General features: G+C 53.2%; 1 protein-coding gene across 1 annotated transcript in view; it reads left to right on the forward strand.

Annotated features, from left to right (window-relative positions):
• Positions 1 to 18855, forward strand: part of LOC144124645 (glycerol kinase 5) — a 166778-nt gene that overhangs the window by 122445 nt on the left and 25478 nt on the right. The window contains exons 10-11 of the mRNA XM_077657451.1: positions 990 to 1050; positions 12432 to 12558. Of these exons, the coding sequence (XP_077513577.1) occupies positions 990 to 1050; positions 12432 to 12558 (188 nt within the window). The remainder of the gene's footprint in view (positions 1 to 989; positions 1051 to 12431; positions 12559 to 18855) is intronic.

Below are 18855 nucleotides of genomic sequence, written 5' to 3' on the forward strand. Positions count from 1 at the left end.
GACGAAGCAGCAGTCTCAAGCAGATGCTTGCGCGAACTTTACACAGCTGTTCAGAACGGCTTCCTCTTCCTCTTTACTCCTCCTCTTTCTTCTGTTCTCTTTCCTCTTCTTCCTCGTCCAACCACGACGGCTCTAGACTTCATCATGAATAAAGGCGCATATAGTAAATGCACGGGTTTCATATATTAACTTTTCCGGTCCAGAAGTCGCCGCAATTTCGCTACGTATATCCTGGCCTAACAGAGCTAGGCCATCAGCAATTTTTTCATCTGATCACGTGCGCTACCGCTTCTACTTGGTGTTTTTTTAATAATAATAATAACTGGTTTTTGGGGAAAGGAAATGACGCAGTATCTGTCTCATATATCGGCGGATACCTGGAAGCCGTAAGGGAAGGAATAAAGAAGGGAGTGAAAGAAGAAAGGAAGAGGGGCGGTATTGGAGGGCTCCGGAATAATTTCGGCCACCTGAGGATCTTTAACGTGCACTGACATCGCACAGCACACGGGCACCTTAGCGTTTTGCCTCCACAAAAACGCAGCCGCCGCGGTCGGGTTCGAACCCAGGAACGCCGGATCAATTGGCGAGCGCCTTGATCCGGAGTTCCCGGGATCGAAGAGGTATTTCAAATGTGTACACCTCAAAGCAATGAACCTCATTGTTTGCTTGTCAATTGGATTTCTGGGGACCTTGCAGAGGGGGCTAACCATACACTTTACGCTAGAATGATGAATGCTGTGCAAGTGACTCTTGTTTGCACGTAAATAAATTTGAACTACTTCTTAATTACCATCAGGAACTAAAAGCTTCACTATTGTCGCCGTGTGAATTGCTTGCTGCATTTCTTGCCGTATTGTAAAGACTGTACGGCTACGCAGCTGCTGGTAACTCCTTTAGCGAGAACTTTCGCGTATATCTGGCTCCCAGCGTTGGAGCTTCGTTTAGTCCGTGTTGGCGCACGACCGACCTTTCCCGTTTTGTTTTTGCAGCGGTGTGTTTGGCGTGACTGATCCCGAAATCCTGGGCGCCGAGATTCCCATTGCATGTCTGGTGAGTCGTCGCTACTGCGACAGCATACTCTTGGTACCTGGCCCTGCTGGTAGAGATTCACGGGGTGGAAGGGGGCACGCAATGGTGAGGATTTTCGAGTGAGCCGCGTTGTTGACCATAATGTTGGGAGAGAAATAATGTGCGGATGGAAACGCGTGCCTCGACCGTATAAACAGTAGCGATGCATGGTGCGGCGCCACATTTAAAGCACGAGAGTGAATGGTGCAGCGTCAAATGTACGCGAAGAGGTGCTGGAAAATCTTTCGTATCTCGCCACGGGCTATCTCAATGCGGCGCAGTGCTGCGTACAAAGTGTGGCCGTACCAGCGGGTTCTTTTTGATGGCTTCTTCCTTCTTACGCTTTCCTCGCGCCGTTCTCCACGAACGAGCCGGCCACGCTTTCAGACTGTGATCGAGCGCAGCTTTGCGTGCACCATTGAGCCAACGCGACCAAGAGGCGAGCTGTCTAGGTCGGGTTGGCCTTATTGGAGATAGTCAACGGCGCGAGAAGGGACGAGCCAAGTGGTCCTGCGATATACTTACGTGCCAAGTGCGAAAAGCCAAAGAGCCTGCAGGGTCAACGTGGCCTGCACCGCTTCAGGGCAAGGGGGAAGGTGCTGGCGCTGTCTCGGGAGTCAGCTTTGCATTCTTCCTCGCTTCGCTAGTGCCCGTTTCGGTCGCAGACTCAGTACCTGAACCGCCATCAAGGATGCTTCCAAAGGTACTCCCACGAACCGCACCAGGTCGCTCTTACTCCGTGCGTCCATGTGATCTTCCATTACTGGCAGAAATGTAGCGCAGGGGAAAAACCGTTTTCGTAGCCCCCAGCAAATTGAGTAGGCTAGCTTAGGAATTGGACTTTTCGGTTGTGCTTTTTTTATTTGGGCGGACTTTTTTCGCTTCTTACCAGTCCAGGATCCTTCGACTTTGAGTTGTGAGGCAACTGTGAAATACTGCAAGGTGCTGTTTGAAAATATTGAAGGCAATAGTTATTCTCCCGGTCCGTTGCAAAATCTTTATCAAATTTGTCCATCGCCATAATATATGTAGTGTAGTAATATATGTAGTGTAGTAATACATATAGTGTGGTAATATATATAGTATAGTGATATATATATATATATATATATATATATATATATATATATATATATATATATATATATATATAGAATCAAGTAGTAAAGACTTGTACAGAAAGCGATCGGGGAGAGTTTTTGACGATAGCAAAAACGTTAGTAGCAGAACGAAATGCAAGCCTGGCGAGGGAAGAACTGAAGATGTATTTAGTATTGCTTAGAGTGGAATCTTACGCTGAATGCTAAAATTGCCTTCATAAAATACTTCCCTTTCAAAAATGCGCTTGCTCAGAATTTTTGGGCGTCTGTTTCAGCGCGTCTTCCTTTTTGCCTCTACTGTTCGTGCAGTTGCGCTAACTTGTTACCGGGGAAAATGCAACAACTAGCCCAGCATTGTTTCACTTGAGTTCAGAACGGAATTCTCGTTACTTTTTTTTTTCGGGTGCATATCCTTTCCCATGGAAGAATCACCAGTTTTTTTCGGTGTTATATATAGCACTCATTTGGGTTCAAAGTCAAGTATGGCTTATCTTGGGTTGTGTGGCAGTAAAAACAGGTGATGTAGCACTAATTAGTGCACGTATAGTCGTATTTAGCACACTAGTTGCAATACGGAGCGATGACACTGTAGGGAAAGGTACCACTATAGAGGTTAAGCGATCGTGCGATAAAACATGCATAAATAGAAGGTAATGTCTGCGAAGTAAGGTACGCTAAAAACGAATGAAAGAGAAACTAATGAAGGGAAAGCAGCAGGCGAGCAACACATTGGGCCTCTTCAATTATCCGCCTCTGGCGGGCTGCCAGAGCGCGGAGCCAGGCGTTCGATTTTCTCGGGCTGCTCCGCGCACTTCCGGTGACTGCCCATAACGCGTTCGTTTTTCTCTGTCTGGACGGTTTCGGGCTGCTAGCGGGCAGCCAGACTCGCCAGGAAGATTTTGTTCTGGCAGCGCTCGCGCATCTATCAGACGACGGAGGGGTGGTATGGTAGCGGGAAGCGCGCGGGGCCATTTTTATTTGGACCAGAAGGTCCGCGGTTCTTCATGGGACGTTTTGCGCGATGCAGGCGCTTGCTTCGTCTAAACCACTGTACATATAGTCTGTGTCGCCTGAAGTGGCGCCTTTTGCAACAGTTTTCGCTGTTTATTTGTTTTGCGTACGTTTGCGTAATCGCAGTTTGATCGTCTCACCACCTCGCAAGCAAAAATACTCCCTTCAAGTTACGATCGCATATAGTTCTGATTCACAATTTATTTCGGCTGTTAATTTCGTGCGCCCGGCTGATATTGCGATGGTGTTCGAGGCCTTTCACGAGGGCGGCCGCAGATTCCAGCTCCGAGTACGCGCTCGGACGCATATGGTGAACGTGTTTGGCGAGGTTTTGAGTGCGATACAAGAGTGTATGGTCTTCATTGCGTTCTGCGCGCAGTGGAAAGGTGGATATGGTTCCAGAAACGCTTGAATGATTGAAACATGTCTTTTATTAAAAGCCCTCACGAGCACATTGCTCGAGGCATCTCTGCGGGCATACATGTGGGCACACAGTTACGGCAGCCGGTCGAGGCGAGTGCTGCTTCCATCGTCGCTTGTTGCTTGGGCCTTCTGCCACGAATTCTTAAAATATCTGAGATCAATGCATCTCCTAGCGTTTGGCTCATTAAAACGATAAAAAGAATTTCCCAGCGCGGATCATGCATAAGCTGCAACATGCTAAACCGAGCTGCAACAGCTGTGCGCATTCGCCGTGCCGGATAGGGGGGAGTGAAGAGGCGAAAGGGGGAGAGAGTGAATCCACGTCCAGGGACGAAGATGAAGAAGGAACGCCCAGCGAAACGGAGCGGCGATAGGCTGACTTTGCAATTCGACTGCGCGAATTCCACTCGGCCAGCTTAGCTATCGCTTCACTCCAAGTTTAACCAGAGCTAAACCACAGCCAATTTTTGTGTGTGAATGAAAGACACTACGCTTTCACGCACGCTATAACTTGAAATTGTTTGGTTTATGGGAGTTTAACGTCCCAAAGCGACTCAGGCTATGAGAGACGCCGTAGTGAAGGGCTCCGGAAATTTCGACCACCTGGGGTTCTTTAACGTGCACTGACATCGCACAGCACACAGGCCTCTAGAATTTCGCCTCCATCGAAATTCGACCACCGCGGCCGGGATCGAACCCGCGTCTTTTGGGCCAGCAGCCGAGCGCCATAACCACACAGCCACCGCGGCGGATATTATAACTTGAAATGAATATGTTTACTTTTTCCTTTTTCGCAAAACTCAGAAAATGATAGAAAACTTTGCGAATTTGATTTTCTAAAATCAAATTTTATGTTCTCACAGTAGTCATTTCAATTATTTCCCCAAGTTATCTGGAAAACAGAGGAGGCTATAAAATGTTGCAGCGATCAGAAAAGTAAGCCATGTCCGAAAAATTTCTAAATTTTAGAAAAGTTGCTTTTTGCGGCCTTGAATTGCATGTATTGGTAAAAATATTTCTGCGAATCTTTGCAGTGTTTGTTCATTCTTGAAAGCTGCGGGCAACGCGCTTTATCCCTTTGTTTGCGATGCAAGACGCCAGCAGACTTACCTCGATTGATCGCATCCATTCAGAGCTTATTCTACGTTGTCCCAGAATGTTCCAGTAACTTTGCACGCTTTATCTCGAAAGTTTGCTATCAGCTTTAAATTGAGCACGGCCGACAGCGGCGAGCATCTCTGTTCGACGACCGCCGCCGATTGATTCAGTCCGTTGTGGGCGCAAGTCCGCCGAAGTAAAGAGTTTTGTTTAGACACCATTTTCGTAGCCTTTCTGATCTCCGGAATCCAGTCACCACTTCGTGACATCTGGTGGAGGTTGTGACGCCAGCCTTTTGCGCTCCGCACCCGAGCACGAGCCAGCAGCTCGCCGAGCCAGCCGATGTCTCGAGGGGGAGCAGCCTGATTTCGGGAAACTGCCGCACCGCACCAGACAGCGAAAAGACGCTGCTACGAGCACCGCAACCTCGCCAAAGATGTCGACGCCGATTATACTGCAATAGCCGGACGTACCGCAAACTTTCAATGGATCCCAAGGCGAAGACCCCGAAAAATGGCTGGACTAATTTGAGCGCGTGGCAGCATTGAACAAGTTGGATGATGCGAAAAAAAATAGGACACGTATTTTAAAGCGAAAGCTGTACTACGCCAGCCAGCGAACGATTTCGGCTCGTCGCGCACTTCAGCCGTATGCCGTGGCCGACGAACGACATTGAGCCGCCGTTGCCTAGCAACGCCGCAGCCGTGCTCCAACAGATGGCACCACCGTCAACGCCGCTGCCGTCGCCGCTCGCTCCACCAGGTGTTGTCCGCTGTGGTAGCAGGAGAGGAGGTGTCGCCTCGCGGGATATATATATATGCGCTTCGCCTCAGTGTATTGTCGTTATGGAGAGCGCGAAAGAGACGCAACAACGACAGAACGAAGCGAGGAAGAGACAACGCGCTCAAGAGACGCCAGAAGAACGCGCCGCATGGCTCGAGAAGCGTCGTAACGAAGATGCGGCTAGAAGTCGTGCCACGTCCCGGAGTGACTCCAACTGCAGAAGAGACCGGTTTGAGTTCTTGAGAGCGTCGGAATGAGACGCTGCGTAGGCGACGTGCCGAAGAAACGAAGCTTTCGCAATTCAACTAGGGTTAACCAGAGCCCAACCAAAGCCAATTTCTTCTCACTGGAGGGCTCAGCACGTACATGGTACGAAAACCACGAGCCGTCCCTAACGACATGGTAGCTATTCAAGAAGGAACTTTTGAAAGAATTCACCAGTGTCGTGAGGAAAGAAAGAGCCGAACGACTCCTCGAGTCCATGATCCAGCTTCCGAATGAGCCCGTCCGCGATTACATCGAAGAGATGAAGCGCCTCTTTCGGTGCGCCGACCCCTAGATGACCAAGGAAAAGAAAGTTTAATTTTTAATGCGCGGCATAAAGGAAGAACTCTTTGGCAGCCTCGTCCGGCAGCCGCCCAAAACAGTCGACGAATTCATGCAAGAAGCCTGCACGGTCGAGAAGACCCTCAATCCGGGCTCGGCAGTACAACCGCCCTTCTTCTGTGTGTGCAATCCGTCCGGACACGATGGCCACCACCAGCGCCAACTTGCGGGAAGTTATCCGCGAATTCGTCTGCGAGGAGCTACGCCGATGACTGCCATCCTCCCTGCAGCCGCAAGCAGCGACTCTCATGGACGTGGTACGGGAAGAAGTGCAACAGGCACTTGGCACCGCGGCAGCCACAGATCCCCAGGACATGACCTACGCCGCTGCAGTACGCACTCCTCAGCCCCAACGACAACCCCTACGTCCTCTCCGACATGAACTACTTGTTCCCGAACGCCGCCTCCCTGCCCCCGCCAGTCCAGCCTATGAGCGACGCTCAAGCCCCAATGAATGCGACGCCTGGAGGACTTTCGACAACCGGCCGTTGTGCTTCCATTGCGGTGAGGCCGGCCATATTCTTCGCCACTGCCCGTACCGATGTTTTGGTCTTCGTGGATTTGCCGTTGGCGCCCCACAACCACGCTTCGGCCAACGTCCGCAGGAAATCAACGAGTACCTGCGTCGAGAGGAGTACACGCCGAATCGCCTTTCGCGCTCACCATCGCCGTCAACCTCGCGCTTTGCGTCGCCACGCTGAGCTACGCAGCCGCGGTACAATGAAGGTCTCCCAGCCCACGTAGTGAAAACTAAAGACAGCAACCTCTGGAGGTCAGGTTTACCCCGAGTGAAACACCGAAGATCCTACAACGACCATGCGGCACGAAGACGGCGCCCCCGACACGCCGACACCGCATACAATGAAAACCTCGACCGCGACGCGAACCGTCTTCAAAACGGCGCTGCCATCAAGAAAAGCTTCGACGACACGTTCTAAACACGATTCCCATACCCGACGAAGCCGTGACCCGACGCCCAGGATGACGTGCAACGCAAGAGCCAAGACGTCCGACTTATAAGTAGCTATTGACGGCCGGAAAGTTACCGCTCTACTCGATACAGGAGCCGATTTCTCTGTGATGATTGGAACATTCGCTGCGCAGCTGAGGAAAGTCAGGACGGCTTCGAACGGCCCACAAATTCGCACCACAGGGGGCCACCTCATTACGCCATCAGGACGATGCACAGCGCGAGTGACTGTCAAAGGACATACCTATCCTGCGACCTTTGTTGTGTTACCACAACGCTCCCGCGAAGTGACCTTGACTATGGATTTCCTTAATGAGCATCAGGCGATCATCTACCTGCGATCCAAGCTGATCACGTTTTCGAAGGACGAAGCCATCGCTTCGATGAAAACTCGGGAAAATCACGTTGCCCTGAGTATCCTGAAGGAAGAAGTGAGCTTCCCACCCCGTTCAAGCGTTGTCGTGACCATAGGCGCCGCGAAAACCATTAACGCTGAAGCCATCATCGAGGGGAACATGCAGTTGCTTCTAGACCGAGGAATGAACATCGCAAGTGGCATCGCACATTTCCGCAATAGCTAGGCCGAAGTAGTGCTTACTTCAGCGAAGAATACTGGCACATTAACAGAGGAACGACGATTGCTTTTTTCGACGAAATATCCGACGTACGAAGCTCCTTCGCCCTCTTCGACCCCTCCGCAGAAGATTCGCCTAACCAAGAGAACTCGCCCACTTTCGACATCAACGCTGCCCTGCCCCAGAACAGACAAGACCAGATCCGCAATCTGCTTCGAAGCTGCAGCGAGTGTTTTTCGTCATCGCCGAAGGTCCGACAAACGCCGATTGCCAAGCATCGCATTATAACCGACCAGCACGGGCGACTTCTCCGTCAAAGCCCCTACCGTGTGTTGGCGCGAGAGCGGCAAGCCATCCGGGACCAAGTGGAAGAAATGCTTCGCGACGATGGCATCCAGCCTTCAAACAGCCCATGGGCGGCACCGGTAGTTCTTGTGAGAAATAAAGATGACGCACTTCGATTCTGCGTTGATTACCGCCGCTTGAACAACATTGCAAAAAAATACGTCTTCCCCCTCCCCTGCATTGACGACACACTGGAGTGGCTTTGCAACGCCAAGCATTTCTCATTGATGGACCTCAAGAGGGGTTACTGGCAAATTCAGGTCGATGAAAGAGATCGCGAGAAGACCGCATTCATCACTCAGGATGGCCTCTTCGATTTCAAGGTGATGGCATTTGGTCTGTGTTCCGCAACAGCGACGGTTCAGCGAGTAATGGATACAGTGCTAGCAGGCCTGAAGTGGCAAATTTGTCTCGTATATTTAATGACGTCGTTGTCTTCGCCTCGAACATTTAGGAGCACCTTAAAAGACTTCGAACAGTACTAGCGCCATCAAGTCGTCTGGCATGAAAGCAGAGAAGTACCACTTTGCCTATGAAGAGCTGCTGTTTCTAGGCCACATCGTTAGCAGGGAGGGAGTACACCCAGACCCGCAGAAAACAGCTGTTATGAAACAGTTTCTACCGCCGACCGATAAGAAAGCAATGCGCAGATTCCTCGAACTGTGAGCATATTACTGACGATTTGTGAAGAAATTTTTGCTCATCACCGAGCCTCTGACCCATCTGACGAAGGCAGACGTGCCATTTAAATGGGAAGCGCCGCAAGCAGAAGCCTTCAAACAACTTCAGCGTCGTTTACAGTCCCCACCTATCCTCGCGCATTTTGATGAAAACGCCGATACTGAAGTTCATACCGACGCAAGCAGCGTGGGCCTAGCGCTGTCCTCGTTCAAAAAAGCGACGGGCTGGAGAAAGTCATCGCATACGCTAGCCGTTCCATTTCCAAGTCCGAGGCTAACTATTTGACAACTGAGGAGTGCCTTGCCATCATCTGGGCTACGTCGAAATTCTGCCCCTACCTGTATCGACGACTGTTCAAGGTGGTTAGCGATTACCACGCGCGGTGCTGGCTTGCAAATTTGAAGGCGGAGTGTGCGCCTCCAGGAATTTGAGGTCACCGTCGTTTACAAGTCCGGACGCAAGCACTCTGACGCCTATTGCCTCTCACGAGCCCCTGTGGATGCACCGCCGCCGGGCGACGATGAGGACGCCTTCCTGTGACCCATCAGCCCCAGCTCTTTTGCACAGCAGCAACGCCCAGGCCCCGGCCTAAAACGCCTCATCGAGTACTTGGAAGGCAAGGTTTCTTCACCCCCCGCTTCATTCAAGCGAGGACTGTCTTCCTTCTGGGCACAGAATGATGTCCTCGTGAGGAACAACTTCGCAGCGAACAAAACAGCCTACCTCCTTGTTGTACCTGCTTGTCTCCGCGATGAAATTATATAGGCTTCACACGACGAGCCGACAGCTGGACATTCGGGTTTTCTCGCACCCTCCGCCGCATTCAAGACAAGTATTACTGGCCCCGTCTGTCTGCCGATGTCGCACATTATGTTAAAACCGGCCGAGATTGCCAGCGACGAAAGACCCCTCCCCGCCGACCAGCAGGATTTCCGAAACCCATTGAACCCCCCTCAAGGCCCTTTCAGCAGACCGGCATGGACTTGCTTGGCCCTTTCCCAAAGTCAGCGTCTGGAAATAAGTGGATCATCTTAGCGACCGACTACCGCGCTACGCCGAGGCAAAACCCTACCGAACGGGGCAGCAGCAGTAGCAAATTTTTCGTGGAGCGCACTCTTCTGCGACACGGCGCCCGCGATGTACTCATCACGGGCAGAGGAACAGCATTCACGGCGGAACTAACGCAAGCCATCCTGCGTTACAGCCGAACGAGCCACCGGAGGACAACTGCATACCATCCGCAGCCCAACGGACATACCGAGCACCTGAACAAAACAATCGCCGATATGCTCGCCATGTATGTCGATGCCGAACAAAAGACCTGGGACGTCATCCTGCCTTACGTCGTCTTCGCCTACAACACCGCAGCGCAGGAGACCACCCAGATGATGCCTTTTAGGCCCGTCCATGGCAGGTAGGCCGCGATCACGGTAGACGCCATCCTGCCCAACGTAGAACGTCGACGTTGCCGCCTACCTTCAACGCACAGAAGAAGCTCGAAGGCTTGCCCGATTAAGAATCGAAGAGCAGCAGTGGACCAACGCGAGACGCTACAGCCTACGAAAACGCAACGCGGAATGCAAGCCAGGAGACCAAGTCTGGGTTTGAACGGCCATTCGCCGCCGTGGATTGAGTGAAAAGCTTTTGCGTTACTTCGTCGGCTATGTGAACTGGATTATGAAGTCATGCCTGACGTAATGACTGCATCCCAGCGACGCCTCGTACGGCCAGAAGTTGCCAATGTCGCCTGTCTAAAGCTCTATTATGCGCGCTAAAAGACGCTGTGTTTCCACACTCTGTGTTCATTTTTGCACGACCCGTTTTATTTGTTGCTAGTTGCCTTATTTGTTTTAATGCATCGGGTCGATGCTTCTTTGAGGGAGTAATGCCGCGAATCATTTCAATGTTTGTTGGTTGTATCTCCAAGGCTGCCGGCACGCCGCTTTATCTCTTAATTTGTTTATGATGTAATACGTGACGAGATTTATCTCGATTGATCGCATCCAGGCAGAGCTGATTCTACGTTGTTCCAGAACGTTCTAGTAACTGCATACTTTATATAGAAAGTTCACTATCAGCCTTAAATTGACCCCTGCCGACAGCGGCATGCATTTCTGTTCGACGACCGCCGAGCACGCTTGTTGCTACGCCGCCGCCGAGTGATTCAGTCCAGTGTATGCGCAAGTGAGCCCAATAAACAGTTTTGTTTAGACACCATTTTCGCAACCTTTCTGATCACTGGACTGCTGTCACAACTTCATGACAATATAAACGTAGTAACTTGCACAATACTAGTCAGTGGCATTTATCTCAGGAAGTTTACTCGGAGTGAGTTTTGTTCTAAGTGAGAACATGATTTTGCTACTTGAGCACCGACGCCCTGCACAGGCGTTGCTCCGTGCTTCCTATTCTCCCACTTGCCTCTCACCCACTCTGCCCTCTTCCTAGTTTCTTAGCTTTATACCTATCATTTCCAACGCGACAGCGTTAAGGGCCTCGTTCTCCAGAAAATCCGGTGTCGGCGTTGTGAGGGAAAAACACGAGCATGGAACTAATAGGTGGTCTCCAGAGAGCAACCTAGGAGGCAGGTGGCCCACCTAAGTCACGTGACCTTGCCGCGTCATCACAACCTACCCAATGGATAGTAAGCAAACTACTGCCCACCATGGCAGGTGGCAGTTAAATGAACGATTTCTCGCTCGGGAAGAGCAACCTGCGCCGCACAATGCCCACCGCTGGGAACACCTGCCATTGCAGGGCAGTGGCGTATCGCTTAACCGCTGCACACTGTGTCAGGTGGAATAGAAGGACTCTGAGGGACCGATGAATGTAGTTTAGAGAATGGCCTTCTGCCTATATGGCAATTAATCTACTGCCCTATCACCTCAGACCCTGAAGGCGGAACTTTAAAGTGTCCCCTCCAATTTTTCTTCCCTTTCCTCGCTGCGTTGTCCTGAACTTAAGCTGAACCCTTTTCGTTAGCCTTCACGTTTCTCCCCCGTAGGTGAGTACCGGTAAAATACAGCTGTTGTACACTTTTCTCTTGAGGGATATTGGTAAACTGCTCTTCATGATCTGAGAGAACCTGCTATATCAGTTCCAACCCATTCTTATCCTTCTAGTTGCTTCCCTCTCATGATCCTGATTAGCTGTCACTGCGTGCCCTTAGTAGACGTATTCCCTTACCACTTCCAGCACCTAGGTACCAATTGTGAACTGCTGTTCTCTTGCGGGACTGTTGAAGAGTACTTTGGTTTTATGCATGTTTATTATAGCGTAGGCTCGGTGTTAACGGGTAGTTCATTGATGTCGTTGAGGAGTAACTCGGCCACAAGCCTGCGCATCGCTGTACAGCGAAGATAACGTTGCCGAGCAGTGAGCGACAGTTATTGACATAGGTGATTCGTTTGCGACTTTTAAGGACGTGTTGTCGCTAGGCCATTACGTTTTATGTAATTCCAAGATGTCACAGTTTAGAGTAAGGTTATGCGAAACATGATAAATTGCTTTCGCAAACTTCCGGGACGAGTCGGGGGCGCTAGGCTTAGATTGCGAGCAATTCTGTGGCGATGCTGCTTCAGCTAGGTGGAGGGCTTCCTGAGTGCCTTCCAAGCCCACGCATTTGCCGGGCGGCAGTGTTTACTTAAATTTCCGAGCGTCTGATTGAAACCAGCGCTTTCGACGTTCCTCGCTCATCGATGCACCTATGTAGTACCAGTGGGATCTTGGTGCGCCTCTTCGCTCAGCCGACGTGGTCTCGCGATGGCGCAGGCGGGCGACCAGCAGGCGTCGGCCTTCGGCGAGTGCTGCTTCGAGCCTGGAGAGGTCAAGTGCACCATGGGCACCGGCACCTTCTTCGACGCCAACACGGCAGGGCGGCCGCACGCGTCCACTGTCGGTACGTTACCCGCTTAGTTCTGAGAAGCTGTGTACGCATTTCTGTACTATAGGCGAACTCAGCTTTTTCTGAGAGTGTGCTGCACCATATGTAGGTGAATTTTGCATCATTCGTTGCGGAAATAAGCTGTTTTTTGTGCCATATATATATCAAATGCAATAAATAGTATTTCGTAAAGCAGTGAGCGCTGTGGCGCGTCGTCCGCCATTTTTATGCAGACATATATTTTGCCACCAGTAGTAACATCAATCTTCCTTTGAATTTTCAAGCGCATTGTGTATCTTCGGAATAGCATTGATTCCACGGTCCTTGGGATGTTTACTTGGTAAGTCGTGGAATTTTGTTGTTGCTATTCCCATCAATTATGACATTTGTAACCAAATATTGCACATCGCTGCGGAAAAATTAATCACTGTTATCTTAGGTTGGAAAACCAACAGCTCGTCTTTCTTGAGGCCGGAATATACTATTAAGCGGAAAAATATTTCAGAGCAAACAGAAATGGCGTCCAAAAAGGATATAGGCACCAACTGCCATCACCATCCTCTCGTGCGTGTCCACGTAGCTGCGCCGGTATGCTGTTGGACACTTTTTCATTTTAATAATCATTAGGTCTTAGCGTACGTGTTAGGCGCCCCAAGCAGTTCTGTGCGTGCTTGGGCCCCATATCCTCTCTTCTCTCGGGGTGCTCACTGATTGACTGTAGCAGCGGAAACTCAGCCACTATGCAAAATGGAAAACGCTTTAAGGCAAAAAGTCAGGGAGTGGAGTGGCGAAGACGCCTTCATCGCAAGTTTTGGAGGCTTATTGCTTGTTTTTAGTTTCTTCGAATCACAAGAGTGGTTGGTGCTTTGAACTTAATAATTGCGCTAGAAGTGAACGGGCTCGCGTAAACGACGTACGGCGTATTCTGTTAAAACACTTTTCCACTTTGTATTGGGTGTGTAAGCAGATTGGTGGGAAGCAGAAATCGTGGCAGTCGTTGATTTCTACCCGGTACATTGAATAAACTCGCCAGTTTGTGAGAGCTGGTACTAGCCGGCGTGATCTTAATTCAGGAAAATAGAAGCACTGGCATCGTCTCGGCCGAGCAGATGTGTTCTCGCCGTCTGCCGACACCTGCTGCCCGGTAGATTGCCAACTAGCGCTTCACTTAATCTGGTTAATCCTCGATATCTCGCTGCACTGTGTTTCACCTGACAGTTTTTGTTAGTTTACTCCCGTAATGAATCGGTTGGCGAGCGACGCAGGTGAATGAAAGACGCAGCAGCCCGGGACGAAAAATACCACTTGCCTCCAAATGCCCGAACTACGTGCGGTGAACGCAGCTAGACGTGCTCACTCTTGTTTCCACTTGATTTGTTATATACTTTGCCCGCCACTGTATTGCGATGGCAAAAACAGACAAAAGCGCGCTATTTGGGCAATGCCTGCATGCGCCTAATTCCTTGTAAAAAATTAGTTTCGCGATCACGCACCGCTTCATGAAACAACATGAGACGCATCAAGCAAGGAAGAGAGCTAAAATGTGGTTATGTTGCTTTTCGTCATAATAATGTGCGCTATTCTAACCACACTATCCTCACCAAGCGAGAGTCAGAATTTAGCATACTTCGGTCTGCGGAAACCATTTTTTCCGCTCATAATATAAATCGTCTCAGTGCTAAATGCTATGAACGCGGCCTTGTATGTTCATATAACTTCCACAGAAGTTAAAATGTGCTATCCTATCGACAAAAAAAGCACTCCTTTGTCTCTGTTCACACGGCGACAACGCTAACAGCGCTTTCGGTGGCGGGTGGCATGTAATACTGGTAGCCAGCCACCCTCCGGGATCTTCCAGTGGCGGCCACTTTCCGGTTGCCCGTTCCTCCGCAGTCGCCGTGGCAGGTGGCGTTTCGCTCTGCTACTGCCTGTCAACACGCCACTTGTTCACACGCCGACTCTGGCGGGTGGTGTGTTACGCTGCTAGCGACCCTCCGGGATCTACCAGTGGCAGCCACTTTCCAGTTGGCCATTCCTCCGCTGTCGCCGCGCCACGTGGCGTTTTACTATGGTACTGCCTGCCAACACGCCGGCAGCGCCGACGCTGGCGGGTGGCGTGTTACGCTGCTGGCCACCCTCCGGGATCTTCCAGCTGAAGCCCCCTTCCGGTTTCCCATTCTTCCGCTGTCGTCGTAGCAGGTGGCGTTTCGCTCGGCTATTGCCTGTCAACACGCCACCTGTTCACACGCCGACTCTGGCGGGTGGCGTGTTACACTGCTAGCGACCCTCTGGGATCTTCCAGTGGCAGCCACTTTCCAGTTGGTCATTCCTCTGCTGTCGCCGCGCAAGGTGGCGTTTCATTCTGGTACTGCCTGCCAACACGCCACCTGTTCACACGCCGGCAACGCCGATACTGGCGGGTGGCGTGTTACGCTGCTAGCCACCCTCTCGGATATTCCAGTGGCAGCCACTTTCCAGTTGGCCATTCTTCCGCTTTCGCCGCGCCAGGTGGCGTTTCACTCTGGTACCGCCAACACGCCGCCTGTTCACACGCCGGCAACGCTGACTCTGGCGGGTGGCGTGTTACGCTGGTAGCCACCGTCTGGGATCTTCCAGTGGCGGCCTCTTTCCGGTTGCCCATTCCTCCGCATTCGCCGTGGCAAGTGGCGTTTCGCTCTTCTACTGTCTGTCAACACACCACCTGTTCACACGCCGACTCTGGCGGGTGGTGTGTTACGCTACTAGCGACCCTCCGGGATCTACCAGTGGCAGCCACTTTCCAGTTGGCCATTCCTCCGCTGTCGCCGCGCCACGTGGCGTTTTACTATGGTACTGCCTGCCAACACGCCGGCAGCGCCGACGCTGGCGGGTGGCGTGTTACGCTGCTGGCCACCCTCCGGGATCTTCTAGCTGAAGCCCCCTTCCGGTTTCCTATTCTTCCGCTGTCGTCGTAGCAGGTGGCGTTTCGCTCGGCTATTGCCTGTCAACACGCCACCTGTTCACACGCCGACTCTGGCGGGTGGCGTGTTACGCTGCTAGCGACCCTCTGGGATCTTCCAGTGGCAGCCACTTTCCAGTTGTTCATTCCTCTGCTGTCGCCGCGCAAGGTGGCGTTTCACTCTGGTACTGCCTGCCAACACGCCACCTGCTCAAGCGCCGGCAACGCCGACGCTGGCGGGTGGCGTGTTACGCTGCTGGCCACCCTCCGGGATCTTCTAGCTGAAGCCCCCTTCCGGTTTCCCATTCTTCCGCTGTCTTCGTAGCAGGTGCCGTTTCGCTCTGCTCCTGCCTGTTAACACGCCGCCTGTTCACTCTCCGATTCTGGAAGGTGGCGTGTTACGCTGCTAGCCACCCTCCGGGATCTTCCAGTGGCAGCTGCTTTCCAGTTGGTCATTTCTCCGCTGTCGCCGCGCCAGGTGGCGTTTCACTCTGGTACTGCCTGCCAACACGCCACCTGTTCAAACGCCAGCAACGCTGACTCTGGCGGGTGGCGTGTTAGGCTGGTAGCCACCTTCTGGGATCTTCCAGTGGCGGCCACTTTACGGTTGCTTGTTCCTCCGCTGTCGCCGTGGCAGGTGGCGTTTCTCTCTGCTGCTGTCTGTCAACACGCCACCTGTTCACATTTCGACTCTGGCGGGTGGCGTGTTACGCTTCTAGCGACCCTCCGGGATCTTCCACTGGCAGTCACTTTCCAGTTGGTCATTCCTCCGCTGTCGGCGTGCCAGGTGGCGTTTCACTCTGGTACTGCCTGCCAACACGCCGGCAGCGCCGACGCTGGCGGGTGGCGTGTTATGCTGCTAGCCACCTCCTGGGATCTTCCAGTGGCAGCCACTTTCCAGTTGGTCATTCCTCCACTGTCGCCGCGCCAGGTGGCGTTTCACTCTGGTACTGCCTGCCAACACGCCACCTGTTCACACGCCGGCAACGCCGACGCTGGCGGTTGCGTGTTACACTGCTGGCCACCCTCCGGGATCTTTAGCTGAAGCCGCCTTCCGGTTGCCCATTCTTCCACTGTCTTCGTAGCAGGTGGCGTTTCGCTGTGCTTCTGCCTGTCAACACGCCACCTGTTCACACGCCGACCCTGGCGGGTGGCATGTTACGCTGCTAGCAACACTCTGGGATCTTCCAGTGGCAGCCACTTTCCAGCTGGCCATTCCTCCGCTGTCGCTGCACCAGGTGACGTTTCACTCTGATACTGTGTGCCAACACGCCACCTGTTCACACGCCGGCAACGCCGATACTGGCGGGTGGCGTGTTACGCTGCTAGCCACCCTCTGGGATCTTCCAGTGGCAGCCACTTTCCAGTTGGTCATTCCTCCGCTTTCGCCGCGCCAGGTGGCGTTTCACTCTGGTACCGCCAACACGCCGCCTGTTCACACGCCGGCAACGCTGACTCTGGCGGGTGGCGTGTTACGCTGATAGCCACCGTCTGGGATCTTCCAGTGGCGGCCACTTTCCGGTTGCCCATTCCTCCGCATTCGCCGTGGCAAGTGGCGTTTCGCTCTTCTACTGTCTGTCAACACACCACCTGTTCACACGCCGACTCTGGCGGGTGGTGTGTTACGCTGCTAGCGACCCTCCGGGATCTTCCAGTGGCAGCCACTTTCCAGTTGGCCATTCCTCCGCTGTCGCCGCGCCACGTGGCGTTTTACTATGGTACTGCCTGCCAACACGCCGGCAGCGCCGACGCTGGCGGGTGGCGTGTTACGCTGCTGGCCACCCTCCGGGATCTTCTAGCTGAAGCCGCCTTCCGATTTCCCATTCTTCCACTGTCGTCGTAGCAGGTGGCATTTCGCTCGGCTATTGCCTGTCAACACGCCACCTGTTCACACGCCGACTCTGGCGAGTGGCGTGTTACGCTGCTAGCCACCCTCTGGGATCTTCCAGTGGCAGCCACTTTCCAGCTGGGCATTCCTCCGCTGTCGCCGCGCCAGGTGGCGTTTCACTCTGCTACTGCCTGTCAACACGCCACCTGTTCACACGCCGGCAACGCCGACGCTTGCGGGTGGCGTGTTACGGTGCTAGCCACCCTCTGGGATCTTCCAGTGGCAGCCACTTTCCAGCTGGCCATTCCTCCGCTGTCGCCGCGCCAGGTGGCGTTACACTCTGGTACTGCCTGCCAACACGCCACTTGTTCACACGCCGGCAACGCTGACTCTGGCGGGTGGCGTGTTACGCTGGTAGCCACCGTCTGGGATCTTCCAGTGGCGGCCACTTTCCGGTTGCCCATTCCTCCGCATTCGCCGTGGCAAGTGGCGTTTCGCTCTTCTACTGTCTGTCAACACACCACCGGTTCACACGCCGACTCTGGCGGGTGGTGTGTTACGCTGCTAGCGACCCTCCGGGATCTTCCAGTGGCAGCCACTTTCCAGTTGGCCATTCCTCCGCTGTCGCCGCGCCACGTGGCGTTTTACTATGGTACTGCCTGCCAACACGCCGGCAGCGCCGACGCTGGCGGGTGGCGTGTTACGCTGCTGGCCACCCTCCGGGATCTTCTAGCTGAAGCCGCCTTCCGATTTCCCATTCTTCCACTGTCGTCGTAGCAGGTGGCGTTTCGCTCGGCTATTGCCTGTCAACACGCCACCTGTTCACACGCCGACTCTGGCGAGTGGCGTGTTACGCTGCTAGCGACCCTCTGGGATCTTCCAGTGGCAGCCACTTTCCAGCTGGGCATTCCTCCGCTGTCGCCGCGCCAGGTGGCGTTTCACTCTGCTACTGCCTGTCAACACGCCACCTGTTCACACGCCGGCAACGCCGACGCTGGCGGGTGGCGTGTTACGGTGCTAGCCACCCTCTGGGATCTTCCAGTGGCAGCCACTTTCCAGCTGGCCATTCCTCCGCTGTCGCCGCGCCAGGTGGCGTTACACTCTGGTACTGCCTGCCAACACGCCACTTGTTCACACGCCGGCAACGCTGACTCTGGCGGGTGGCGTGTTACGCTGGTAGCCACCCTCCGGGATCTTCCAGTGGCGGCCACTTTCCGGTTGCCTGTTCCTCCGCAGTCGCCGTGCCAGGTGGCGTCTCGCTCTGCTACTGTCTGTCTGTCAACACGCCACCTGTTCACACGCCGGCAACGCCGATGCTGGCGGGTGGCGTGTTACGCTGCTAGCGACCTTCCGGGATCTTCCAGTGGCAGCCACTTTCCAGTTGGTCATTCATCCGCTGTCGCCGCGCCAGGTGGCGTTTCACTTTGATACTGCCTGCCAACACGCCACCTGTTCACACGCCGGCAACGCCGACGCTGGCGGCGGCGTGTTACGCTGCTGGCCACCCTCCGGGATCTTCTAGCTGAAGCCGGCTTCCGGTTGCCCA

The sequence above is a fragment of the Amblyomma americanum genome, chromosome 3 (genome assembly GCF_052857255.1).
Source record: "Amblyomma americanum isolate KBUSLIRL-KWMA chromosome 3, ASM5285725v1, whole genome shotgun sequence".
Taxonomy (NCBI): Eukaryota; Metazoa; Arthropoda; class Arachnida; order Ixodida; family Ixodidae; genus Amblyomma; species Amblyomma americanum.